This window comes from Malus sylvestris, chromosome 10 (assembly GCF_916048215.2).
Source record: "Malus sylvestris chromosome 10, drMalSylv7.2, whole genome shotgun sequence".
NCBI lineage: Eukaryota > Viridiplantae > Streptophyta > Magnoliopsida > Rosales > Rosaceae > Malus > Malus sylvestris.
Window position 1 is genome coordinate 36,138,556 of NC_062269.1, and position 27,344 is coordinate 36,165,899.

Sequence of the window (27,344 nt, forward strand, 5' to 3'; positions counted from 1 at the left end):
AAATCATAAAAGTGTGGGATTTACTTTCAAGTCCCATAATGAAATACTTAAAATTTAAAAATCAAGAACCAGATCGACTAGGTGGTACTAGTTGATCCCGAATCATGACTTCCCCCGTTCCAAGAAAACATGTTGTCAAGTTTACTCTTCCATTTTCTTTCACCTCCACTAGGTCCACTTCCCTTCTAGAACTAGAAGATTCCAATGTGAAATAAGCAAAACCATTGTGACAAAGTGAATTATGATTTGATTTTTCTCAATCAAACGGCTATCCATTTATGACAGAAGGGCTACGATTCGAGTCGTGGAAACAATCTTGTAAGCAGGAAAAAAAAAAACTAACAAACAAACTAAGTAAGGATAAAACTGCATATGATAGAGGCTCCCCGCCGCAACCCCTTGCAAAGCAAGAAGCCTTGTTAGTTTGGGATCGTCCTTTATGCAATCCATTAACCGGAGAGACAATTGAATTTCTATAAACAAGTGCAAAAGAATGGAGTATGGTGCCGTTCCGTACAAAAATATATATAACTCAAACCAAAAATTACAGGTTTTTATTAAATAAGATGGACAAAAAATAATTAAATCGTTTATCTATTGCTCAAGGGGCATCCACTCTAGTTCTAAATCTATTTCTCCACACTCAACATTCTGGAGCTTCAAAGACACCTCTTGTTTTACCTTCCCGTCGACAATGTTAACAGTGCTATCGTCTACGAGGGCATTGTCGTGCGATTTCAGCCATTTCCCGATTTGCATGTTCCCAAACATTCCTGCATCCCCGAATGCCATCGCAGATGTTATCAATGGCTGAAGATCAACCTCTGCTTCTCCCATTATGTCATCAGCCGAGAACGTGTCGTGATCAAACACCTGCTGCAATGTCACAAGCAGAAGGATTTCGGTAAAATACTTCCCATGTAATACATAAAGGTTTCTGATTAGACCAGAGGCAGAGGCTAATCTGTGATCCATGTATACCACAATTTACAAGTGAAAAAAGGATAAAAGGAAAAACCTTTCGGAAGCAGTCAGATTGCATCAAAGTTTTCCTTGTCATCAACACATATTTTGTTATGCATTTAACATAGGAATAGCGGGAGGTTGACGTGACTGCTTCCGGTGAGTATGGAAGAATGAGAATAAGAATGGCTATTCTACCATGAACGGCTAACCAAGTTGTAGAAACATATAGCAAACTAGTTTTAATTTGGGTGTGTATATATATAGAGTGAGAGAGACCGTTATCCACGTATGAGTACAAAGAGAAGGCAGAGCAAAACATCTCATCAAAAACAAAATGTTTGCAAAGATGAAGAGGAAAAAAGGCAAAGATATACGTACCAACTGTAAAGCTCCAAATCGCTCAGGTACAGACAGCATGAGTTCCTCATTCCAGACGGGATTCAAGTTACTCTTTATTACAGTTGTCCGAATAGTCTACATTATCACCAACATTGTCATCATCAAATACAGAAATGTCAGTCTCAAGTGAATAGAAATTCAAATTCTCTTATTAACATATCAGTTCGCAATCTATAAATAGGCTAATACGCTTAATCAAATCTAGCCGTTTGCATGTGTCAACAACCTTGCTCTTTGAAAGTTTTACTACCATGTTCCTTGTTACATGCAAACAATTAAAGATGAACTCTCTCTCTCTCTCTCTCTCTCTCTCTCTCTCTCTCTCTCTCTCTCTCTCTCTCGATCCCCTCTTTTCGTCCCTCCAAACCCTGTTTTTCTCTCTCTAATATCTCTCCTGGGGATATTTTGGATGTTCACTTTGACATGAAGCTCAAATAAAAGAATGTAACCAGGAGGCTAGGAAGTAAAGGGATCTCATAAATTCTACATGCTTCTGCATATCAAGCAGATTCTGTAGTTTCAATACCAAGGAAAAAGAAAATCGAAGAATTATTAACCTGCTTCCCAAGAGTCAGGATGACATAAGGATCGCTTGTCATCATATCTCGAATGGCTAAATTTGTGCCTCTAATCACCTTAACCTTCAATAAACCAATAAATTCTACCATGCCTTCCTGCTGCATATTTGAAGTATGGAACAAAGTTATATTCCACTCTCACAACGTATATGAACGTTTACTTTAATACTCAAACTACATAATTGAAAGGCAGACATAAGGTGTGACAATATTTACCGATTTCTGTGAAGAATTTGAACGGAAACTATCGATAATCTTTCGAGAAAAACTATTTGATTGGAGAGTGCTCTGGAGAGAGTTCTTTCTAGAAGGACCTGAGTTAATCCGCAAGCTAGGTTTCAGAAACTCTTGAAGCTCATACTTTGACCTACATGAATATGTGACTACTTTAAACATCTGAAAAATAACCCAACAATTGAATCTGCTCCATGGTAGATTCTAATTCTATATCATAACTAACCGGATGAATTTTGAACGTTCCTCATGACCGGCATCTGGTCCAGGCTTTGAAAGTCCCTCAGGAATAAAAGCCTCGTAAATTGAATTAGCAGAAGAATTTCCTCCAACTTCTATCATTGCATCAATTTCATCATCAGACCATTCATCCAGGGTCACTGACAAAACCTGAACGTTTCAAATTCATGTTGTTTAAGACAAATATATAATTGTACTAATGCACACGACTGGAGACATCACATCAGCATGTAGAAAACATAAAATAATAATGAATATTGATCAATTAAGCAACATTTGACAGATCACCGAGCAAGCCTGAAATAGTTCTACCATGCCTGTCATCCTAGAAACGAAAGAAGGAAAGCCAAAGAGAGATTTTTTTGGTAAAAGGACTGAAATAAACTTTCCCAGTTTCCCTGCATTGCAACTCAAACAACCAAGGATGAACAATCAAAAGAACTTCCTTGATGAAAGCAGATTGGAATCAATTAGTTATTTCGTTCACCGAGTTACAAGTACCCTTTTAGCTAGTTTCATGTTTTCAACTGGCAAATTGTTTAAAAAAGGTCGTACCCAGTGCACAAGGCTCCCGCTTTACGCAGGGTCTGGGAATTGTTTCCATTAAAAAATTTAAATTGGATGCATCCAGCAATCAGGAGCGGTTACCTTTGATATATGAGTACCAAGACTCCTGTGCACACCACAACATTTTAAGCATATAAAAACTCCGATGTTTGCTGACCTGCAAATGCAGTTACGAACAGGATACCTTCCAAGTCAGAAGGATATAGGATGGAAAGTAAACTGTCCTAAGAATATACATTTATTTTCAGATGTCCTGAAACATGTGTATCTGAATTTGGGATGTCGACTAATAGCTTTATACGACACACTCATCGTTAAGCTCTGAAGCTTACTTACAAAACAAGCATGTCTCAAATTGACTTGGTGCCATACAAACACTGACACAAAGTTGTATCAATGGGAAAAAAACTTACGCCCATTTAGGATCAGGAGCACCACAATCAGCACAATTGCGATTATCTTTTTGCACCAATAAATCTTTTAATCTTCTTTTACCTGCATTGAAACATGCATGTCATTCAGCTTCTAGATTAAAGTAAAAAGCAAAAAGACACATTCTTTTTTTATGCCAAACATGTATAGATTTAGTTCAATAAACCACAGTAAGAAAAGTTGTACAGTCCAGTGACTAGTACACAAACAACGGAAAGTCCCATTCCTTACCCAAATATTATATGTAATTACGGTGCATAATTCATAATACCTAAAAAATCACCGTTTATAAGACCCTATTCATAATATATTTTTCTTGTTTGAATCGAGTTGTACAAGCATACCTGAGGCAGGCCTCCCAAGATCCATTGGACGGTGATTCATTGCTCCGTTAGTAACTTACAATCATGCACTGGGTGAAGCCTGTTCTTTTCAAGTAATCAGGACACAGTGACCTGAAAAAGAAAAGTAAAACAATCAACCTGAGCAAAAGCGTTCCAGAAACGAAACAACACCACCCAATTGAATGCTTCAAAGTTTGTTCTTCTTTAGCATAATGTACCCAAACAAGCTAAATCTTGTAGAGCTCAAATTAAGCAAATTCCCCCACATATATGAGCAAAAATTAGTTTGAAAACAATGAAATTCCCAGTGCCACTGAGAATCTGCAATAATCGTTGACGGGTTTTTACCATCATTCAAAGTTGAAGGCAGTCCAGTAATCGAAACATCCACATCAAATTAAGAGTAAATTAATGAACAACATACTATTTGGCTTGGCTACAAAAACTTCATAAATGGATAGAATACGTCAAATTATTTATTTTTTGTTGATTTTTTTCATGTTCCAAACGATGAAAGCTCCAATCAAATGCAACAAATGAAAATAATGATTACAAGAAACAAAACCCAAATCAACAACGAAGGGATAATTAATTAATAATTATAAATGATGGGTTCATTCAAAACTGATAGAGCATGCAATTAAAGGCGGAAACTTGGTCCAAATCAACGGTTCCAAATCCATCTAAATCATTCACATATAACCAGAAGAAAAAAAAAAATGACAGAAACCAATCATCCAAAAAATAAAAAACTAACCTGACAAATAAAAATATGGAGATTGAGTGAAAGATTGAGGAGAAAGATAGCAAATTTACCAGTGGATTGAAGAAATGGGAAATGCCCTTTTTAGAATGATTGGTTCTTCAGAGAAAGAAACCAGCAACAGAGAGGGAGAGAGGGAGGGAGAGAGGGAGAGGAGGAGGATTGTTGAAACAAGTACAACTGTGTTTTTGTTTTTATTTTATTGTATTTTATTTTGTTTTTTTTCTTTCTATTTGTTGAATATATTATATTAATTATTTTTATATTGTAAGGTGAGAGGAGGAGGAATGAATAACGAATCAATGATAGGACAGGAAGGATATGAGTAGCATAAATAAAAGAAAATTAATAAAAAGAGTTTGAAAATTGTGAGTTTTAACGATAAGAACACAATAAAGGGTAAGGTGAATAGTATCATGATTGACCTTTTAATGTAAAAATATGATTTTTCGTTAAAATGAACAATATCGAAAACTTTTCGTTAAAATTTTTTATAAATAATTGGCTTCCCTAAAATATCTACCACACTTCTGCTCTGCTGCTTCCAACTTCCAACTTGGCTGTTGGCTGGCAGTTGGGCAAATATTCATTGATTAATGTATGTTTTTGTAGAGTTAAGGGGGAGGAACATTGGTAAATGATTGAACCCGTATTATGGTGTATAGATATATTTTTTCTTAATTAATAGAAAGAAAAAAAAATCCCGAATTATAATCTGTCAGGTTTTTTTTTAAGAACAATATTTATTTTGTCACTAGCACTATGATTCAATAGTATTCTTCTCGGGGTTGAGCTACATGTAGACTGAAGGTAGTCACGACCATTCAGCTCTGCCACTGCTTATAGTGGTAGGTTTCACTTTCAACTCCCATGAATAATGAATTCGAAATCTAACAAGCGAAAAAATAAATCAAAGACAAATTAATTATGTTGGCGACAAAACCAATTCACTACTTGCACGCATCGAAATACTTATACAATTGCTTCTGCAATTGGTAAGTAGTAATAGAAACGAAGTTTGTTACGTTGGTCCCAAAATAATTCAATTTCATTTTGATTCTAGGAATATTCCCCCAATGTCAATATCTAGGTTTGAATGTCTAATATATTTCACTTGGTCGGTCATCCAGATTTTATTTTTTTATTTTATTTTTTAATTTTTTGAACAATTTTTTATTTTTTTTTATTTTAAGTATTTAGGTTTGAGTAATTGCCTTTCTAGAAATAGTTGTAAATGATTGACATTCTTCTAATTTAAATTTCATGAGTCATAACCAGTCATTTTCTTTTTTCTTTCTTTTCTCCCTTTATTTAAGCAAATAAAATGTCAAGGTTTAAATATTAAACCTGATTTAATCATTAATTAACATTGAAAAAGCAGCGGTGTGGAGTGTGGACACAATGCCAATTGTACATGAATTCCAACCTGACAGTTGTCTCTGTTGACAAAGTTTATTTTGCTTGATGTTTGCATGACATCATGACAATTGACACAACAAAATGTAAAGCCATGAATATGAATCATGCCAAACGTTAGTCAATGGAGTCGACTGACAATGTACGGTTACACTATCACCGTGATGTATCGTGTCAATAATATAAAAACATGTATGTTTCATCTACATAACATTGTATCATCGATGCATCGATGCAGAACGTCACAATAGCAGTATCCCTGTATCATATAAGATATTATAGTCATCTTGATACAACTGAAATTATGACAGGATAAAAAGACAACCACAAAATTTGTGAGAGATTCTTTGTGTTCCGGCGTTACATAGGGCAACAGGCACATGGCCTGGACGTAAGGTTAAGGATGAACCACCACTCACTCACCCAAAGAAAAGAGATGATGAAATATCAGTCAACAATTGAAGCGTTTCTCTGTTTCTGTAGTTAAAACAGAAAATCTCAATGGCTAATGCAATCAAAGGCTGAGGTACTACAACGGAAGCATTTCTGCGACCGCAATGCTTGGCCACTTTCAATTCAAGAGTGTCGTTTAACAAGTAAACGACGTTAGAATCACCTAACCTCAAACGTGATTCAGGAATCGAATAAATCATCCAGAGAAAGTTGAGAGGACAATTGGACAGCTACAGATCATACGAGAGTAGACGATCTTTCTGATTGTTACATTTATAAATGCTTAAAGTACTAAACAGCAGCAGAAGATAAAACTTCAATCGACAATAAAAAGGGTTTCTCAAAATGGTTCAGCCAAGATGATAGCTTGCCTTGTCTAAAGAGTAAAGATACAGATGAATGCTATTGCTGCTCAAGTTCCTTAGCTAAAGCTGATAAATGGGCAACTTACAAAGCAAAAAGAAACCGAAAATTTTACCTAGCATAAGATGCTTGAGAGCATTTCCTCGAGAAAGAGACACGAATCAGTTCTGAAACAATGCATCATCAGTAGACTTCCACATGCCATTGCTTGTTCTTTTTCAGTTGTGAAAGCTTCTCCTCCCAGCTCTCCCCTCTTTCAACCGCAACCCTCTTCAAGGTTTCTTGAATCCCGGGCATCATTCCCTTGAGCCCGCAGAAGTATATGTGGGCCCCGTTGTCCAATAGCTTAAAGATCTCGTCACTGTACTCCTCGATTTTATCCTGAACATACATCTTCCCTCCTCTCTGGTTCTTCTGTTCTCTGCTAAGTGCTATGTCGTACCGGAAATTATCAGGGTAGTCCTTGAGATACTTGGTGAATTCTTCATCATAGAGGAGACTATCAGTGTTGGCCACACCAAGGAATAGCCATGCAAGGCCACCAAACTTGAATTTGGGAACAGATTCCATGAACATGCGACGGAGGTAACCTCTGTACGGGGCTACACCGGTGCCAGTGGCAATCATAATGTGGGTGGCATTTGGGTTGTCTTCAGGCAAAAGCATGATCTTGCCAGCAGGCCCTGCCATGTTATAAGTTGAATTAAGTACAGATAAGGAGTGCATCTTAACTACCAGCAAGTGTCAAATCCATAAAATGAAAAGGATGGACCAATAAAAAAGTTCGACTGTTCCTTAAAAATTAGGCTCTTACCTGTGATCTTAATTTTATCACCAGGTTTGGAGTTGCATAAAAAGTTGCTGCATACACCATTCTTGGAAGGATCCTCCTTTCCTGTCTCAGGGTCGTAATAGACAGCACGACGAACACACAAACTAGTTGTCTTGCCATCAAAATAGTCTCCATACCTTGTGGATGCAATTGAGTAAAGGCGAACATTTTGCGGAGCCCCAGGTTTCTTAGGGTTTTCACCCTGTCATGAAAGTAAATAACAATAAGAATAAGGTACTACAAAGGAGACATTTGGAGTGCAGATGGATTTATTCGCATGGCAGTAACATGATTTAAAACTATGTGGTTTAAGTGAAGAGAAAGACCCCCAACATCAAATGGGGATGAAAACAATCGTACCATAATCCTCTTAAATTTCAAATCATAGATGCACCATAATTTAAAAACTAATGTCTCTTAATCAAGATTAGTTCAAAAAGACAACCTAAGTGAACATTTTCAACGAATTTTCTTGGCCAAAAATCATGCAGTTATTGGTGAAAAACATAAATACTATGCAACGAGTTACTTACAGGAGGAATTACACCATAACTTTGCCCTTCCCAGTAAGGCACATTACCACCATGATCAATCACAATATGGCAAGTCTCTCCAGGAGCATTTGGGCCGACAATCCTCTCAACAGAAAGAATGGTTGCAGTATAAGGTTCCTTAGGCTTGTATGTATTTAATGGGGGCTCATTAGCATCCTCGAGTTGTAGAGGAGCTACATTAACTTTAGGCGCACTTGCTTGTTGCACTGACATGCATAGAATGCGCTGATTTCTCAGCCGTCCATTCTTCGTTTTGAAGTCCAAAGGTAAAATAGGAGTCCATGATTTATCATTAAAGCTAACACTTCGTGCCTGCGGCCAAATTACAAGCAGTTTCAGTGAAAAATCGACAACTATCAACGCGATCATTACAGAACATCAACATCACTTTTGAATTCAATAGCTAAAGCTGGTTTATTTGTACTTTTGAAACTAAATTATTAATATACAATGCACACCAAGATTCATAACACTCCTAAAAAAAAGGGGAATTAGAAAAACGAAACAGTAATCTTTTTCCTATCAGCTTCATCCATGAAAAAAGTGCTCCTAAGGTCGAGGGAAAACCCAAGAGATGCTATAAACCAAAAGCTAAAAAACAAACAAACAAACAAACACAACTTTACGAAATTAACACCACCAAAAACAAAAATCACACCTTGAACACAGATCTTCGGAGGGAGAAATCACTTCCAAGCGGAACAGTCACAGTCAGTGAACCCTGCAAACAAAACAATCAAAACCCAATTACAAAAACACCATATCTAATCAAATATCTGCTATTTATCCAATTGGGTAATCACAAAACGACCAAAGACTCAATTTTTCTTGCATTTTCTCGGGAAACAAACAGGAATCGGTAAAGGGGACCGGGGATTACCTGAGAGAGAGCCAAATGAGACATGATTGGATGATCGAGGGTGGTACGAATGAATTGAGAGGGCTTCTGGTGATGTGAGGGCCGAGGAGTTAATATAGGTGATGCGGGAGTTGGATCATGCAGGAGAATCACAAGCAGAAGAGTCGTTGAGAAAAAAATGGGGAGAAAAGTGATCCTTCCGAGAGTCCCAAAGGTCGGGTTTTTGCTTTGCCTTTGGCTCCTCGGACTCTCTCTCTCTCTCTCTCTCTCTCTCTCTCTCACTGCGATGCTTCACTCGACCTGACGACTTTAAATAATTTATTTCGATGATCCGTGGCAAGTTTGCTTTGGCATATGCTCCACTTTTGTTTTATTACCAACTACATGCAAACTCCTAACTTTTTTTTTTTTTTTTTCAGATGGTGTTGGTAACGCACTAACTTTTACTTCTCATATGTTCGTCTCCATTTTTAATTTATAGATTGAGATATTGAAGAAGATTAATATACAAAAATTAATAAGAAAATGTGAGAGATAAAAACTAGATCATTTGGTTTAGCACTACCCTGAACATTTGATTTTAAAAAACTAGATCATTTTTATGAGAAAATTAGAGCATCATTCTATGAATATGATCAAATTGTAGCTTCAATTCATGAACTATGTTCTTGAGTTTATTCTCGTGGTAAGGTTAAGTTCAGGATTCGAAATTCTTCAATATACTATAACCAAATTCCATCAAATTGGCATGCGAATTTTCACAAAATGTGAAGCATTGGTCATTGAAGCCAACTCCTTTAGAATTTCTGATAATATTTATCGCATATGCCCTTTTTAAGTAGAAGCGTGTCTCTAAATCAGTGTTAGACTAATTAAGTAGTGCAGTGATTGAATATTTTAAAGGAAGTTTTAACGAAACAATCCTGGTACTGTTCACTTTTAACAAAAATGACATTTTTACTTTAAAAAGTCACTCCTGATATTATTCACTTACAACACCTTTTTGTCATTTTGATTAAAACTCAAAGTTTTCAATCCATTTTCATTAGTTTTCCTTATTTTAAAATCTTGATATAATGCATTGTGTTTAGTCATTTCAAATACCTCTATTTAGTTTTTTGCAGTATATTTCAAATTAATTTATCTTAAGTAAGATGTTTATTGATTTTTTTTGTTCAAATAAGAATCTAACGGTCAATAAATATTACGATCTAGTGGTATTCATTTGTAAGTGAAAGGTTTTAGATTCAATTATTGTCAAATGCAAATTTGAATCACATTATTATAGCTAGCCTAGTGTGAGGTTTTGTTCACTCCACATTATGTTAGTGTAGATACTATCGTTTGTTCAAAACAAAAGGAAAAAAAAAGTTTGTCACTAAAGACTACAATCTAATAATATATATATATATATATGTATAAAGTATCCTCCTAGATTAAGCATTCAATATTAATTTATTACCATAAATTTATGTTGTGCTTAGCTCAAATTTCCACAAAAAATATTGTTATATTAAAAGGGAAAAATCCACGACCAAAGTGCAGGCCAAGGCCCATATACCACATCCGAAAAGGCAAAGAGAGGAGCAGTAAGCCCACAACTAGGGGACTGGAGTTTGGAGGATTTTGACCTTCGAATAAGACTCGTCAAATCTTTAATACAAGCCTAAGCGAGCAATATCGATACATTTTGTTTCGCGTAAAAAATAAGTGTGCAGAAATCATTCAGTTGAATTTTTGTTTAAACCAGTTGATACAATATATATATATATATATATATATATTTTACATGATACCGTTATTGAGTTAAGTAGTTAATTGTTAAAAAAAAGGAAAATCGGTAGAGATTGAATCTACACCAAAGTATATAAACATGATTGTTTTTCACTATTACAGTGAAACGTCACCTGCAAGCGATACAATTTCTTTCTTGATAACATGATATATTCTTCGCAATTAGACTTAATTCAGTTACTTGTTATTGTTGAGTTATGTCCAACGTCACCGTGTAGTGTTGTAATATTTACCTCAATAAAGTTCTATAATTTATAAATGACGGGTTCAAAATTTAGTTAAGGTTGACTTATATGCGACTTAGCTGATTTTTTTTTAAGAAATACTAATGAAACTCTCTCAAAAGTTGTACTTTTTATAGAATCACTACCAACTCATATTTTCACATAATATTTTATAATGTTGATATGAAAATTGACCTTAAACTATGTGATGCGTAAAAAAATTCATAAAGAATTCCACTTTAAGATAATCTCCTCAACATTTCTCAATCTTCCTCCCACTACTATCATTCTATGAAAAAGACACTCTAATTACCAAAAAAAATGGATCGAACCGTCCAAGAACAGATACTTATCAACTTCCATAATCCACATATGCAGTCGATTAGTAAAGTATGATCTAAAATATTACAACCACGAAAGTATAACGATCACACCAAACACTTGTCACTCGATATTGGCAGCATAATTTTTTAATCCATAAATAAATCATTTAGCCTTCCTAATTCCCATACGGACTATTGTTGTTTATTACCTATTTTATTTTATTTCTATCTTGTCTTCTTGACTCACATGGGAGAGGGGGAATATTTTTGCTCATCGTCTGAAAGGTTCGTTATAGATATTGTTTTCATGACTGTTTAAAATGCAAATCATCATATTTAATATTGTTAAATGTGTTTAAAGTTTCAAAATTGTAAAGCGAAAATTGTAATTATTGAAATTTAGATTAATTCAATAATAATAAGGAAGGTAGCGACCATCAATCCAGACGTAGCTAGGCAGCTACTCTCTATCTTCCATATATTCTTTCGGACTTGATATTGTGAATGTAAACTTCTGCCGTCTTTTTCTTTGATAAAAATTCACCTGCAAAAATAATAACACCTAAAATTAAGCCCAAAAGCTTCATGCGTCCACAATGAATGGGGAATTTTGACCGAAGAATCTCTTATGCCAAAGTTAGAATTTGAAAGAGAATGTGTTTGAGAATTTTTGGGTAGAGAATGGTCTAACCTTTTAGCGGGAAAGTATGACTATTTATAAAGGAGTGACCGGCCGTATTTGGAGAATAGGGGCCGGCCACATATGGTCAAATTATGAGTGTAATTGCAAGATATTATTCACATAATATTTTGCAATTAGTTTAGCAATTAATCCTAAATTGAATAGGGAAAATATGAGTTACATTTTGAGTGAGGATTTGATAAGGAGTGATGAGAGGGTTTTAAATAAATACAATTTTGATCACCTTTAACTTTTCCTTGATTGAGCCGTTGTTGTCCGTTGCGCACATGTGGGAATTTCGATGTGCCTTAAGGGTAATTTTGTCATTTTCACTCAAAAATTCACGTGTCATCTCTATAATTTTCTTGATTATTTTTTACTCCACAAGTATCATCACTAAAAAGAAATATTAGACTAAAGAAAGTCATTCAAACCAACAAAAGCAGCCGTTGGATCAAAAGTTTCCAATTGAGAGTGGCGAACAAAAATGTACTAGAGGGCTAATCAAAGCTCAATAGTCGCTCTCAATCCCCCAAGCCCACCCGCGTAGTAGGCTCCACGAAATCGTGGTTCAGATTATCTCCCGGGCAGCACATTCCCCCCTGCCCGAAACACACCCCTCCATCCGACGGCCCACATCCCTCCACCCTTCCCGATCCTGCTCGACGCTTAACCGATTAAAATAAATAAAAAAACCTTAAAAAAATAAATAAATAAATAAATAAATAATGAAAAATGATGTATGGTTGAAAATAGACATGCAGTTGAAAGTAGAAATAATATGGAGAGATAGAGAGGACTTCTGTTTCCGTCGGACGCCATTTTTGTGCCCTGCGCTGCAGAAAGAAGCAGAATTTTTTCTAAATTAGGAAGCGGCAACCGGCGAGTAAGGTAAATTTCCCAAATTTCAAAACCCTAGCTTTTTTTTGCTCTCTAATTTCTTTTTCCCTGCCATTTATGGGGAATTATCCAATTGGTGTAATTGGGGGGAAATGCATGGAACTCGGGACTTGTTTGTTCTTCGTGATTTGGTGGATTTTATGATTTTTGAGCTATTTCGTGAGGTATTTTCGGAGTTAATTGAGCTGAATTTTCTGGGTTTAATCATGTGTTTCTTAATTTTATTTACTTGATTATGGAACTGGTCATACAGATGAACTTAATTAGTTGGATTGGAAATTATTGAGATAGGTAGGGTTTACCGTCTCCCGTAAACACTCTTGAGTCAATCTTTTTTCGCCTTTTCGGAGTTTCCACGGTACCTCCAAGATTATGTTTTATGAGTTAAATTAGTTGTTTTAAGGCATTCATTGAAGAATTATTAAGTACAAATCTGCAGCTGTGGCTAGTGGCTAGTGGCTACAACTTATTAGTAGAGGGAGGGAATTCTTGTTTAATGATAATCTATTTATTTCGAACCTAGACGCAATGGTAAAGATTGTTCCTTGTGATCCGGTGGTCACGCATTCGAAATGGGAAAAAACCTTTCGAAATGGGGGTAAGGATTTTCACATCCAGTCCTCCTGGGACTCTCTGTGAAGACCGGAGGGTGACAAAGCCTCCGAACGCCCTTTTTTAAATCTGTTTATATTCAGTATCTTTATTATGCTTGAAAATGGAAGCTACACTTCCGAAATTACTAGTTCATACTTGAAGGCAGTAGTATGAATGTCATCGCGTATCTTTGATTGCATCTTGTTCTTTCATTTTGCTGATATGGTTCTGCGATATCAGTTTCCAATTCCCTCTCCTAATTGCCCCTTTTGTTTTTTGTGGTTCTCAAATGTATGTGGTTATACTGCCGTATCAGTGAGCTTTTGGGCTTCTTTGTGGGCATCGATTAACAGCTTAAGGGATATTCTTTTCTTCGCCCTAATTTCGATACCTTGGTGTTGGTAGATTGCGTCTGCTTGTAATTTTCTGTTTTTGAGATCTTTTCTTAGCATTATCTAGATGGTGAAACTAATAGAAGATATTAGTTATTATACGATTCTAATTTCAACCTATAATCTCCTTTTTTGATGTAATTGTAGTGGCATGTTATTTTGGTATGACATTGATCTGGATGATTATTACTTTGCAGCTACATATTGTTTTGGGACTGTCCACATACAACATCCTCATGATTTCTTCTGTGCGCGATCATTCTGGTAAATTTTTTTTTCCCAAAATTCCCTAATACCATATATTCATAATTTCATATTATTTTATGATACCTTTAAGTGATTTAGTCCGTTCAACAGTTCAACTTGCTGTAAATGGACAAGGACTTGTGTTTTTGGCATTTAATTGAGCTGGATTAGTTAATGTAGAAAGAAATTGAATCGCTTCTTGTTTGGTTCTTCTGCTTCTTTGATCTAAATAATGGTGTAAATTTTGTATTAAACTTGTTCAAGTAAGGATCCATTCCCATTCTTTTTGTGGATTATTCTAGAACCCAATAACTTTTGGTGAGATTAACATCTGCTTACCTTTTTCATGCCTAATACTGAGTTCATTTCTAAAGCTGAGGTTGAAATCTTGGTTTGGTTTTAGCAGATCTGTTTCTGTTCCAATCCTCAACTTCCTTGGTTGTTCCTGACTTCGGTTTATGGTTTACATAATTTATCATCCACTAATAGCCCATTTACCCCTTTAATTTTAGGTGGGCCCTAAGGAAGACTCTACCTTGTGTTGTTTTAGTCGCCCTTAAGGCCGTCTGGTTATGCTGTTTTATCACGTTTTGGTTAAATGCTTCATATATTGCTCTTATTCTCTATATGTTGAGGTGGTGATGTAGGTCTTTCCTCATATTTCTGATTTTATAGCATTGAAGCTCAGGCTTCAAAGCTTTCAATTCCTTGTTATTAGTTTTGGTTTTTATTTCCTTGTGTGATGCTTGATATCATGGTTTCTGTTTCGTCCTTTCCTCACTTGTGTGGTACAACCATTTCTCAAATGCAATCTTATATACTTTACGGTATTGGTTTTGCAGATAATAGTGATTCTGATGACCAGCAAAGTCATTCAGAGTCTCAAGTTCATTCATCCTTACCTGCAATTGGAATGTCACATCCTGGAGTTCCAACTCCAAATATGCAGTATGCAGTACCTCCACAGGTTGGAACAGGACATGCAGTGGTAATCCATCTAAATTTTTTTAATATTTTCGTGTTTTCATACAAGAGGAACTCCACTACTTGTTCTACTCTATTTTTGTGCCATCTAGTGTTTGTGTGTGTGTGTGTGTGTGTGTGTGTGTACATTGATGATCCTAAATACCATGTTTGAACGTGAAGACTTGGAATGTGCTGAAGTATATATGCAGTGTTAATTCATCAAATAATATACAGTAGTTAGGCTTATTAATGATTTTTTAAGTTGTTACTTTATCAAATATGAGATGTTTGCTTATTAAACTCGGGTAACAGAGCAGTGAAGCAATGTGCAAGCACATGGCCCCAAAGAGAATTTGTATATGTTTGGAAAGAAAGTCTTGTTTGCACTTCTACTCCTCCTTCTTTCCATCCCTTTAAAACATTCTTATTCTAGAATGTTAAGTATCATTGGTAAGTTTTGCTACTCTAGCTAAGTTTCATGTAAATATTTGTTTGTAATATTGATGTAAATGCTTTAGGTTAGTCTTAAGATATCCGGCACATTTGCGCTAATAGTCATAGGAAATCATATACAAACTCTTATATATAGTTGGTACTTGGCATAGATTTTGAAATAAACAATATCCTGTGAGCTATCTTTTGTATGTCTCCTTTTGGCCTAAGGTTCATCTGATTCTTTTTGCTACCTACTCCATTGTAAGAGTTCTTAGCCCTAGACATTAATGCGTAGTTTTTCCCTTCTCCATTACCTCTTTATGTGAGCCTTTCCTATACTACCCTTGTGTACTTTCACTATCTGTTTGAAACTGTTGACCTTGTTTGAACAAATTGGTTGCTGTAAGTGCTTCTAGAACTGAATAAACAGCATATCAATGTTCTGGTTCTGGCCGATTAGATTTACAACTTAGAGAGCTGGAAGAGGAAAAATTTATCATCTGTACCTAATTGAATTTCAAATCTTTTGATACATTATATTTCACTTGTCTAATTGAAGGCACCAGGAGGTTACCCCTATCCAGACCCTTACTACAGAAGCATCTTTGCTCCCTATGAAACACAGCCATATCCTCCACAGCCCTATGGGGCGCAACCAACGGTATATCTTCCCCTTTCTTATAGATATCCTTTCTTGATAATAGTACTTGAATATGGCGAATTGAGACCGGATTTTGCTTATGGGCATAAAATTTTATGGCAATGACTGTTTTCATTTCAGGTTCATCTTCAGTTAATGGGAATCCAGCAAGCAGGTGTTCCACTGCCATCAGATGCAGTTGAGGAACCTGTGTTTGTAAATGCAAAACAGTATCATGGTATCTTGCGACGTCGGCAGTCTCGTGCTAAAGCAGAATCTGAAAATAAAGCGCTTAAGAATCGAAAGGTAATATTGTGGATTGCAAATCCTTGCATCTTGTGTTCAATGAAATGTTTTGGCAGGCTTCATTTATCCATTGACACTTCAAACAACTCTTGCAGCCATATTTGCATGAATCTCGACACCAGCATGCATTGAGAAGAGCTAGAGGATGCGGGGGTCGCTTTCTTAATGCGAAGAAAAATGGGAACCAACCGGATGAAATGACATCGGGTGACAAATCCCAGTCAAATATCAATTTGAACACTGATAAAAATGAGCTTGCTTCCTCAGATGGAACATCCTAAACAATTCAGAAGCAATTGCAACACTCAAGGGGCCACATGCAGAAATGGAGGCCCCAATACCAGCTTCGTTAGTCTCGGTAGTGCTTCACTGTGGCTCGACATTTGAAGCTTCATTAGCAATAGCATGTGTATAGGTTCTTCAGTAGTAGGCTTGTAGGGAGTTTGCGTGGCGGTCTCTTATTGAAGCGCAGTGATATAACCTTCTCGACAAGGGGTTTCTTTGCAACCCTTGCGCCTTCTTTCACAAGAGAGAGCAACGGTTGCCGGTTAAGCTTGCTGTGTGGTTTACGCTTGCACTTATACTTGTTTGTGAGGTTGGAAACTTGTCCAGGCAAAGTTTTAGAGTTGTGTTGTTTGGTTTGGTAATGCCTCTTTAGATTGGCAGAGATTAGGTTGGCTGCTGATTATGTTCTAGTATTAGTAATAGTAGTGATATAACTTCTATTCGTTTGTTATCAATTGGGACAATAAGTTTTGTGGTTAATAAAATTGGCATCGATTGAAGAACCTCTGAGCCTGTGGCTTGTCATTTGTGCAACTTTTGTCTTGGTGAAGATGAAGGATTTTTTACTTGACAGGAAATGATTTCTGCACTCTCCTCTCCCGTTTCTGGCGATTGTAACTGACAGGAGAATCGAGCGACGTAATTAAGGGGAGGAGTGTAGAAAGCGAACTGTTGGTCTTTTGTTTCTTGTTCAATGATGAATGAGAGATTCGATTTTGAGATTTCTTCCAATTTAAAAAAAAAAAAATAGATAAGAACTAGGCAGGCGTAGCAGATGAGTCAAATGGGCTATAAAACGTAGGCTTGATTTGCTACTCTTTCAAAGTACGTTTATTTGAGATCCATGAGAGGATTGAAAAGCTGGAAATTAGTCAATGTGTGAATCTTATGACTTACAGCAATTTCTGGGTTTTTATTCATCTTTTGGTAAATAATAATAAGGGTAAATTACATAGTAGCCCATCAAGTTTGAGGTCTATTACAATCGCATACAACAACTTCAAAACATTTCACTTTCATACCTCAACTACTATTTTATTTCAATATAGTACCTCCGTTACATTTTTCATCCATTAATCCGTTAAATGCTCACAAAACCGAGCGCAATGGCGTTCTAGGATTCATATAGCCGACCCCACTTAGTGGGAAAAGGCTTTGTTGTTGTTGTTGTTGTAATCCGTTAAATGCTGATGTGGCTGCCAAATGTCTGCCACGTGGCAAATAAAATATATATTTTTTAAATCCGAATTTCTCAACAAAAAAAAATTTGAAACCCATATCCCTTATCCCTCACCCACCCCCCAGAGAAGAAGGGGAAAAAAAAGGATACCTATATCCCTCACCCCCCCCCCTAGTGACCTCCCCAGAAACCTGCAACAAGAAGAAGAAGAATAGGGGAGAAAAAAAAAGAAAAAAAGCCGAAGAAGAAGAAGAAGGGAAAAAAAAGGGGATACCCATATCCCTCACCCACCGCCCAGAGAAGAAGAAGGGAAAAAAAAAGGATACCTATATCCCTCAACCCCCCCCCCCAAGGTGACCTCCCCATAAACATGCAAGAAGAAGAAGAAGAAGAAGAGGGGAGAAAAAAAAGAAGAAAAAAAAAGCCGAAGAAGAAGAAGAAGGGAAAAAAAAGGGGATACCCATATCCCTCACCCCCCCCCCAGCGACATCCCCAAAAACCTGCAACAAGAATAAGACGAAGAGGGGAGAAAAAAAAAAAAAAAAAAAGCCCCAATCCGTCCCACCCGAGCTGCCCTTTTCTCCCATCCCCCATCACCCCTCCCAAAAATCCCCCATCACCCACCCCCAAAAATTGCACCCGAAATTAGGTGGATCTACCACAAAAGCAATCCAAAAATCATCTCAAACTCAAAGTATTTTCAAAACTCACCCACATTTTAAAATCACGAGATCTTGGCGCCGTCGGGGGGATGGGTCGTCGGAAGGTAGCCGGGGGGAGGGGTGGGTCGTCGGAAGGTAGTCGGGGGAAGGAAGAGATATGGCGGCGTGGTGGGGGGGTGTGGTCGCCGGAAGGTAGCCCGGGGGAGGAAGGGAAGTGGGTCGTAGGTCGCGGTGGGGCGGGGGGGAGGGAAGGGTTCTGGGCTTCTTCTTCTTGCGGCGCGGCGCGGGGGGGGGTGTGGTCGCCAGAAGGCAGCCCGGGTGAGGAAGGGAGGTGGGTTGGGGGTCGCGACGGGGCAGGGGGGAGGGAAGGGTTCTGAGCTTTTCTTCTTCTTCCCTCTTTTTCTTCTTATTATTCTTCTTCTTCTTCAATTTTTTTTTTGAGAAAATTCAGGTTTTTTTTTAGAAAAAAAAAGATATTTTATTTGTCACGTGGCAGACATTTGGCAGTCACTTGGCATGTATGTGGCAGCCACGTCAACATTTAATGGATTAATGGATGGAAAATGTAACGGAAGTACTATATTGAAATAAAATAGTAGTTGAGGTATGAAAGTGAAATGTTTTGAAGTTGTTGTATGCGATTGTAATAGACCTCAAACTTGAGGGGCTACTATGTAATTTACCCTAATAATAATAATAATAGTAATAAAAATAAAAATTATACGAATTCAAAATACTTTTAAGATTTTGTAGACTTTTTAGCAACAATGGTCTTTGAGATTGACATAACTCTTCACTTTGGTCCTGATAAAAAAAAATGTTAGAAGTTGTCTTGACTTGCCAATCCTAATTATTTTGATTCTTCCATGAAAAGCTGGCAATATCACATTAAGTGGAAGAGTTGATTTGATAAAAATTTCCTTTAAAAGGAAGTTATGAGGCTGTTTACATGACAATTTAATTGGGATATTGAAAGATTTTTCACAGAATAATTAAAATGGTTTACAGTGGACACAATCAAGGAAAAATTCTATCGATTTCCATTGTCAAATACCCAAATAAGCAATTATGCTAACGCTTGGGGAAAATTAGAAGAAAAAAGAGAGAGGAGAAAATAAGAAGATATAAAAAAAAGTTGGTTTAACTGTTGAGCATCATGTCAAAGAATAAAGGGACATTCAAACAACATGATTAATTCCTGTGAATTATGTGTTGATGCATCAAATTAAGATTTTGGCTTCTCTTCTCTACATTCAACGTATCACTATTTCCTCCTCCTTTTTTATTCTACTTTTATTTACATTATCTGATATTATTCCCAATTTTTTCTTCCATGAAATCATTTCGATTCTTGTCTAAAAGTCCTAACGTCGTCGGAATTTGTCTTTTTCTGGACTAAACTGCATGAATATTTTCAACTCTTGTATGAATTCTAGGGTTGTTGGGAATGGACAACTAGCAAATGTGGAAATGGACTTGTAGTCGTATATGTGTTGTTAGTAGAGCCGTGTAACTAGTCGTGCATGAGTGCGTGAGTTAATTTTGATCATTTTTGTTTTGTGGATCTTACAAGTATGAATGGTTAGAATTAGTATACACATGCGTGTACAACTGATCTTATTATTTTTATGCTCACATAATAATATATAGATTTATTTAGTATAAGAAAGTTATAAAATGCGCTAGTCAGGTGGCAAACAAGAACTTAGAGCCTACGTGTCTAGGTGGAACCTAGACGGGGGCCTATGAGGTTTTTTAAATTTAATTAAAATTATTATATTACATATACATAAACAGACCTTTATAGGAAGGGATCCCTTTTTTCTTTTTCTTTTTTCTTTTTTTTTTTAAATTGAGGATTAATTGTGGGAGCTACTCCACATTAAACTTTAACGATCTGAATTGTCTATTTTGTAAGTCTCGATTAATATATCATCATTACAAAAATTCAATTCAATTCGAAACCATTTGCCTATTTAATTATGACAATGAAATTTCAATTTTCTTAAAGAACAAAGTGTTCGTCAATTCTTGAACTCAATTAGATCTATCAAATATTTTCTATTTTGCTATTATTTTGCAATGATGATTTATGCGGTGCAACTTGAAAAATAGACTGTTCGGATTGTTAAAGTTCAATGTAGTGCAGACCCCACAACTAATCCCTATTTTTACATTAAAAAAAATGATGATCCCTTCTTTTAAAGGCTTCATATACATAAATGTCTACTTATATTTAACTGTATTATGATACAAATGTATATATTATAAAGTATAAGAACATATTGAAATCATGGGGAACAACATATAATGAGTGTTCATCCAAGTATTCAACAAGTCTCTTACAATTTATTGATAAAATAAAATGTAAAATGAATATGTATTTTCTGTCTAAGTTAGAGTCGCAATCTAAAGGGGTGTCTAGACAGGTCTGGGTGAGCTAAGCAGGCGCCTACGCAAATATATACGTTTTTTCTTAATTTTCAAACATTTATGAATTAATTAGGGCGATGGTCAGTCTAGACGCTAAACGGAGATTTTTAAAACAACGATGAATATAAAATAAGAAAAACTAATGAAAATGGCTTGAAAACTTTGAGTTTTAAAGAAAAAGACAAAATAAAGGTAAAGTGAATAGTATCATGATGACTTTTTAGTGTAAAAATGTGATTTTTCGTTAAAGTGAGAATTACCGGGAACTTTTCATTAAAGTTATCTATAAAATAATCTAAGATGTTAATTCTATTCAAACAATCAGCTTATAACTTTGTTATCATACATAAACCACACCAGAACAATCCATGAATCATTTCCTTGGGAAACGCATGACAAGTTTCGTTGTAATGTTTGGTAGAAAGTAAAATCATGGGTGCCAAAATAAAGGACATCAAGCAGCTTAATTGTCCATTGAAAAGGTTATTAATTAAAGTCTCTTAATATTTACTAATTATGGCTTAATTGGTTACCATACATCACTTCAATTCAGTGCAGCTAATACGTCCAATCTAGCTATGCTTTGCAATTGCCAATATGTATGGTTGGATCCTTGGACAGGTTAACCATTTGGATTCTAGATCCTCTTTGTGAGGATCCAATTAAAATTGAATACAAATAATATCTGATGAAAATTGACCGTACAATGTACGATAAATGGACATGATTTACAAATTATCGGAATCCTCACAAAGAGAATCCTATTGGATCAATTTGTGCCTTCTAATTAGCCACACATCAATTTGTTTTTATAAATAATAAGATTGTACCCTCTAAGTAAGATTGTACATTTTTTTTCTTTGGCCCTCGTAAGTTTCCACGCATCATGATAAGAAATGAAAAATGCTTTCTACATATATGTTTATTGCGACGGCAAATCAACCTCCCGTGAAGGATAATTAAGTTTGCATGTAGTTTGTAATTCAATTGGTTACGTATTTTATCTGCACGTGAGGTCATGGTTACGTCCTCTCAATATAGCAGCATGTAATCAAAATAAGCACTAATTAAACTTGAGAAAAGGTTTATATGTATATGAATGCGAATATGTAACACTACTTTTTTTATGTAATTTTATTTTTTGCACACGTTTTTGTGGGATCTACTCCGTAATTTATTTTAATAATCCGAACTGTTTATCTTTTAGAACATCATTCATAGATCATCTTGCAAATGAGACATCCAAAACCATTCAGACATTCATTTATAGTAAAGAAAATGGACGAAAACGGTTCTACAATGAAATCCTAGACCCTTAATCCACCGTTCATAGAATTTCAGACTAGGTGAATTTTGGTATACTTAATCTTTGAGGGAAAACTTAAAAGATATATGATTTAAATTGATGAAATACATTACGAAGTGAGCCTCACAAAAACCTGTATTAAAAATTGTATAAAAAAGTGGTGCCATAGAATCATAGATCATATATATACACATACACCACCCAAAGCTAATCAACCAAAAGAAGCTTCTGAAAATATCCAAAACCCACATATGTAGTGCCATGATTTAAAGAGTGCATGGTGATCATTTTTGTCATGTTGGTATACAGCTGATGATCACAAATGCCACTAATATAGTCTCTCTCACTCTCTCTCTGTGTCTCATCTCATGAAACCCTTTTAATTTGTTATCTCTCCTTCTCTAAGGTTTTGACAAAAACATATTCACATACTTTAATCCCACTCCTAATCATTTCAAGTATATATAAATATATACACACACACGATATTGTGCCATAATTAGTAGCAAATTAAACATAATAAACTTTTCCCCCATCACATGAGCATATCCTATCAAGTTGGGTTCCTCCTCTCTATCGATCCATGTCAACCTTTACACCTCTTTAACTCCATGCATATGGACCAGAGAGAGAGAGAGAGAGAGAGAGAAAGAGAGAGAGAGATGTAAAATTGAAGCAAAGGGGTCGATTTTGTTTGAGAGTCTATCATACTCTTTTGGTGCATGACAAAAAATGGGGTCATCCTCTCCACTCCACCACCAAAGGAGAAAAAGGAGAAAACAAATGAAACTTTTGGGTCCCTTTGGATACAGATGGGGCTTATGGATAGGGACCTCCACGTACCTTTAATGTTGAATTTGCAAAATCACGCAACATGTCTCGGTGGGGTTTCTGTGTGTTCCAAACCCTAAAACCTTATTCATTATATATTGTAGGCTCCTCTTCCTTCTCTTCCGTCTCTTCCCAAAAGAAAAAAAAAAAAGAAGGGAAAGCTAGTTAAAAGAAAAAAAAAGGGAGAAGCAAGGGGCTTCATCATGATCATAATATATATAGGTAACCAAGGAGACAAGAGGACACCAACTGAGTCTGTGTAGCTAGTCATTAACTCTCTTTTTTCGGTAACAAAAAGTTTAAGGGGAGGGTGGGTGACTTACAGAGGATGTCTATTAACCATGTTTTTGGTTTTTACAGATCACTCATTAAGAGGGATTGCTGGTAACTGGACTAGCCTATGCATTGGTTTAGCAAAGATAACGATCCTTACTAACTCAACCAATCCTCGTTGGTATTAACTCCTCTTTCAACCTCATCATAAACCCATTAAACCTATACATATGATACATGTATGTATAGGTTTATATCAGAGAGAGAGAGAGAGAGAGAGAGAGAGAGAGAGAGAGAGAGAGAGAGAGAGAGAGAGAGAGAGAGAGAGAGAGACTTAATTTGAAGGGGTATGTAGTGTTTGCAAGCTTTGGATGCTTTCAATATATGGACCCTTTATGTAAAATGTCAACCTTGTGAAATATGAAAGTCAATTACTTTTCTTATCCATCATCTCTCTCTTTTTTTCTCTCTCTCACTCTATTGGATTCTTGTGAGTGAAGAGATAGATGTGGGAGACACTCTCAATTGTCGCCAAAAGGGTGTGCCATGGTTGGTGCTGGTCGACCTCTTAACCACAAAAGTGAAACTTAGGGTTTAGCTTCTTGCTTTTTTAAATTTAAATTGTTTCAAATAGGTCATAGTTGGTAGAATGTTAGCATTCTACTTAAATTTAATGTTGGTCGACCTTAATCACAAAAGTGTGTTTTAGCACTAGTAGAAAAAGCTCATTTATCACTGTCGATGTCCGTGGTAGATTGCAATCCACCACAGACATTGTGCCCGTTAGTAATATGGATGTGATAGAAAGTCATAGATTCTACCATGGGTCATGTCCGTTGTCAATTGTAATATAACAACGGATTGTGCCCGTTGTAGATTAAGATCTAACACCACGTGCACTATAACCGTTGTGGATTACAAATTGGTCACGGCTAATGCCCGTTATAAAAAAAAATTCCAAAAATTCCAAAAATAATAAAATATTGCTTAATAAATGTATTATATAATATTTATAAACAAAATTACACATTTACTACAATATAACAATAAAAAAAATCATAGATTCAAATATTACAGTTGTACACTAAACTAAAGCTAACAAAAAAAACGATGAAATATACAAAGAAATACCAAACTATCCAGAGACCTCCAACAAACAAGGACATTGTTACTTTGAAGACTTCACATTTCTTTGAACACCTTCAAACAAAGGACCTTGAGACAATGTTAGGAAGATAAACCATGTTATATAAATTATCAGCAATGACAAATAAAAAATGTCAAAGTAAGAGTTAATACAATCAAATTTGCTACTCATTTGGTGAGAAAGAAGTTGGAACAAAATAGGATGCTAAGCCAAAAGTATAGATATTCAAGGTCCTTTCAAATGTTCCAGTCATTAACTCTTTTATAGATTAATTTCTCCTAAGCAGTCATTGACTCTCTTTCTCTATCTCGTGCCTTTTTTCACACTATACAACCCTTGTCTCATGGCCAACCTCTCCATCCCCTCACAGTCGCACGATACAACCTAACCTGCTTCGCCTCGGCTAGCCTCCCTTAGCACAAACCCCACGAGCACAAAATAACTAATACCAATTTAATTGAAGCAATTAAGAAATGACCGATGAAACTTCATCATAAAGTATTCAATGAAAGGTGAAAAAGGCACCAATTTTAATAGGAGGAAAATATATCAGAAAGTGTAAGTGTGAGAGGGAGAAAAGAAAGAGAGTAATATACCTCTGAAAATGGTGACAGAAGACCCATGCAAGACCCTGCCTCGTCTTCACCATCCTTTTAGATTTTGTTGTGATTCACTTGTATCCATGGCATGGAATGAAAAACCACGCACTAATTTTTCAATTATGTAAGATGAGGGTGGCTGGTAGTTTTACAGTTACCTGCAGAACGTGGAGTACGAGTGGTTTCTTTTCCTCTACAGTGATAGGGATGTAGTTTTGAAAGTTTAAATTGCTTTAAGATAGATCATAATTATTGGAATATGAGCATCCAACTCATATTCAATCTTCAACTAATAGAGAAGTTCAATATATATTGAGTACTTTATGCGACCCTCACGTGATGAGACTCAAAACCCTAGTACTATTTTTCTCATGCCCGATTGGCAATTATAGTCTTATATACAGCCATGAGCATGGATAATTAATTAAGTTAGGTTTCAGTCTCGAGGTTGTTTGCGAAACGTTCGAATTCGCACATAGTACCAGTTGTGTCCGTGTTTGATTCAGTGATATCTTTGTATTTTGAATTTAATTTTTCTGCAAAGGAGGATAAGAACGAGGAGTTTTAGTTCACCTGCAAAATTTGAGATTTCGGCGAGAGAGAAAGAGGAATTTCAGAAGATTGAGACTAGTTTGACCATGAATGTTATGTCATTAAATGTTGCTTCATGAGATTTGTCCACGTTATTTAAAAAAATCTGATCTAGATTGTCACGTAGGTACTTAATAATTCTCTTAATTTGGAACCTAACATAAGTGATATATATTTTGTATACACTGGATGCTCTTTTAGAATGTTTGAAAATGTTGAGACACATTTAGAATCACACAAAAAACTTAGAGGAATTTTAAGTACTTAATTCTAGATATAATGATATCATGAAATTCTTTAAGTAGAATTATCTTGTGCACCTACACATTTACCCTGATTACTCCCATCCCATGAGTTTCTCCCCTTCGTTTGACATGCATGTCTCGCTCATTCGACAAATACGGCCTACTACAAATGTCCAAAACTTGTTTACTTTACAAGTTATCCAGATTTTTGGCTCGCATCACAACTTACCCACATTAAAGGTGGTACTTGGCTCCACAAAAATTGTACAATTCCTACACAAAAATATAAAATATAATGGACGATTCATGAGTTTTTTTTTAATTATAATTGGAACTATTTATATATATATATATATATATATATATTAAAAATTATTATAAAGATTATTTATGTAAAAAATGATTAAGGATTATGGTCGTCTAGTCAATCAACTTAGCAAATGAATAGACAATTTGTAATATTTTTATAATTTTATCGATCCTGATGACCGTACGTTTTTATACATTTTGATGACAACTGTTAAATATTTTATTGATTTTTGCAGAAATGGTCTTTACATAGTGAATTATAATATAAATATTCCAGTTATAAATAGAAAGGTATGTGTCACAGCCCGTTCCGGAATTTCATTTCCGAGGACATGAAGTTACGAAATTACCCTTGGTCGTCAAGTGGGGTTGTGTGTATGTGTGACTTAATTAAGTTGATTATTGGATGATTTTACTAAAGTAGGACTCATCCTCGGGTGTTTCATCTTAGTAATTGTATTTTTAAAGCTTCCGAACTGTGTAAATGGTTACGTCACTCTCACGTGATGGCCAGCATGCCCTCCTTCGGGACGGGGTGTGTCAGTAACTTTGATACGTTGTAATACGTAATATTTGAGGATTATAGGACCTTATGAGATCACTGAGAGGATTGGTGAAGTTGCTTACAGATTGGAATTGCCTCTGGAGTTATCTAAGGTTCATAATGTGTTTCATGTCTTGATGCTTCGACATTATGTTTCAGATCCTTCGCATGTGATTCCTCCTCAACCTTTGGAGATTAATCTGGATTTGACGTATGATGAGGAACCAGTCACTATCTTGGATTGGAAAGACAAGGTTCTAAGGAATAAGACAGTGAGCTTGGTAAAAGTATTGTGGAGGAACCACTCAGTGAAAGAAGCTACCTGGGAAACAGAATATCGAATGAGAGAAATGTATCCGAGGTTGTTTTATGCGTATTAAGTGGCTTGATTGTTTGTATGAATTTCGAGGACGAAATTCTATAAGGAGGGGAGATTG

At 35.8% G+C, this 27,344-nt stretch overlaps 3 protein-coding genes across 4 annotated transcripts; 1 reads left to right on the plus strand and 2 right to left on the minus strand.

Annotated features, from left to right (window-relative positions):
* Positions 1–449: 449 nt before the first annotated feature.
* LOC126587704 (ADP-ribosylation factor GTPase-activating protein AGD12-like) lies at positions 450–4,743 on the minus strand. Of its 2 annotated transcripts, none has more exons than XM_050252794.1 (9): positions 4,577–4,743; positions 3,761–3,871; positions 3,398–3,479; positions 3,066–3,141; positions 2,404–2,567; positions 2,160–2,310; positions 1,923–2,042; positions 1,345–1,440; positions 450–876 (listed from the first exon to the last, which is right to left on the minus strand). In XM_050252794.1, exons 2-9 carry the CDS (start codon positions 3,798–3,800, stop codon positions 595–597), a joined length of 1,011 nt encoding a protein of 336 aa, XP_050108751.1. In that variant the 5' UTR covers positions 3,801–3,871; positions 4,577–4,743; the 3' UTR covers positions 450–594. The 2 variants fall into 2 exon arrangements, with proteins under 2 accessions (XP_050108751.1, XP_050108752.1); XM_050252795.1 differs by having other exon boundaries at positions 4,518–4,711.
* Positions 4,744–6,632: 1,889 nt separating this feature from the next.
* On the minus strand, positions 6,633–9,314 carry LOC126587702 (ferredoxin--NADP reductase, root isozyme, chloroplastic-like). Its single transcript, XM_050252792.1, has 5 exons — positions 9,022–9,314; positions 8,800–8,862; positions 8,121–8,453; positions 7,570–7,789; positions 6,633–7,438 (listed from the first exon to the last, which is right to left on the minus strand). Exons 1-5 carry the CDS (start codon positions 9,043–9,045, stop codon positions 6,939–6,941), a joined length of 1,140 nt encoding a protein of 379 aa, XP_050108749.1. The 5' UTR covers positions 9,046–9,314; the 3' UTR covers positions 6,633–6,938.
* Positions 9,315–12,770: 3,456 nt separating this feature from the next.
* Positions 12,771–17,290, plus strand: LOC126587715 (nuclear transcription factor Y subunit A-7-like). The gene is made up of 6 exons (XM_050252804.1): positions 12,771–12,914; positions 14,107–14,173; positions 14,998–15,143; positions 16,116–16,217; positions 16,338–16,502; positions 16,598–17,290. The coding sequence occupies exons 2-6, from the start codon at positions 14,146–14,148 to the stop codon at positions 16,781–16,783; spliced, it is 627 nt and encodes a 208-aa protein (XP_050108761.1). The 5' UTR covers positions 12,771–12,914; positions 14,107–14,145; the 3' UTR covers positions 16,784–17,290.
* The last annotated feature ends 10,054 nt before the right edge of the window (positions 17,291–27,344 follow it).

Bases quoted from the DNA above. Each gene is read 5' to 3' on its own strand.
- LOC126587702 (XM_050252792.1), bottom strand. From the start codon at position 9,045: ATGTCTCATTTGGCTCTCTCTCAG. The intron at 8,454-8,799 runs GTGTGATTTTTG...ATTTGGCCGCAG, and splicing joins TCCGAAGATCTGTGTTCAAG to GCACGAAGTGTTAGCTTTAA. The intron at 7,439-7,569 runs GTAAGAGCCTAA...ATAACATGGCAG, and splicing joins TGATAAAATTAAGATCACAG to GGCCTGCTGGCAAGATCATG.
- LOC126587715 (XM_050252804.1), top strand. From the start codon at position 14,146: ATGATTTCTTCTGTGCGCGATCATTCTG. The intron at 15,144-16,115 runs GTAATCCATCTA...GTCTAATTGAAG, and splicing joins TTGGAACAGGACATGCAGTG to GCACCAGGAGGTTACCCCTA. The intron at 16,503-16,597 runs GTAATATTGTGG...CAACTCTTGCAG, and splicing joins AAGCGCTTAAGAATCGAAAG to CCATATTTGCATGAATCTCG.
- LOC126587704 (XM_050252794.1), bottom strand. From the start codon at position 3,800: ATGAATCACCGTCCAATGGATCTTGGGAGGCCTGCCTCAG. The intron at 3,142-3,397 runs GTAAGTTTTTTT...CTGCATTTGCAG, and splicing joins GCTCCTGATCCTAAATGGGC to GTCAGCAAACATCGGAGTTT. The intron at 1,441-1,922 runs GTTAATAATTCT...GTGATAATGTAG, and splicing joins TCCTGACTCTTGGGAAGCAG to ACTATTCGGACAACTGTAAT.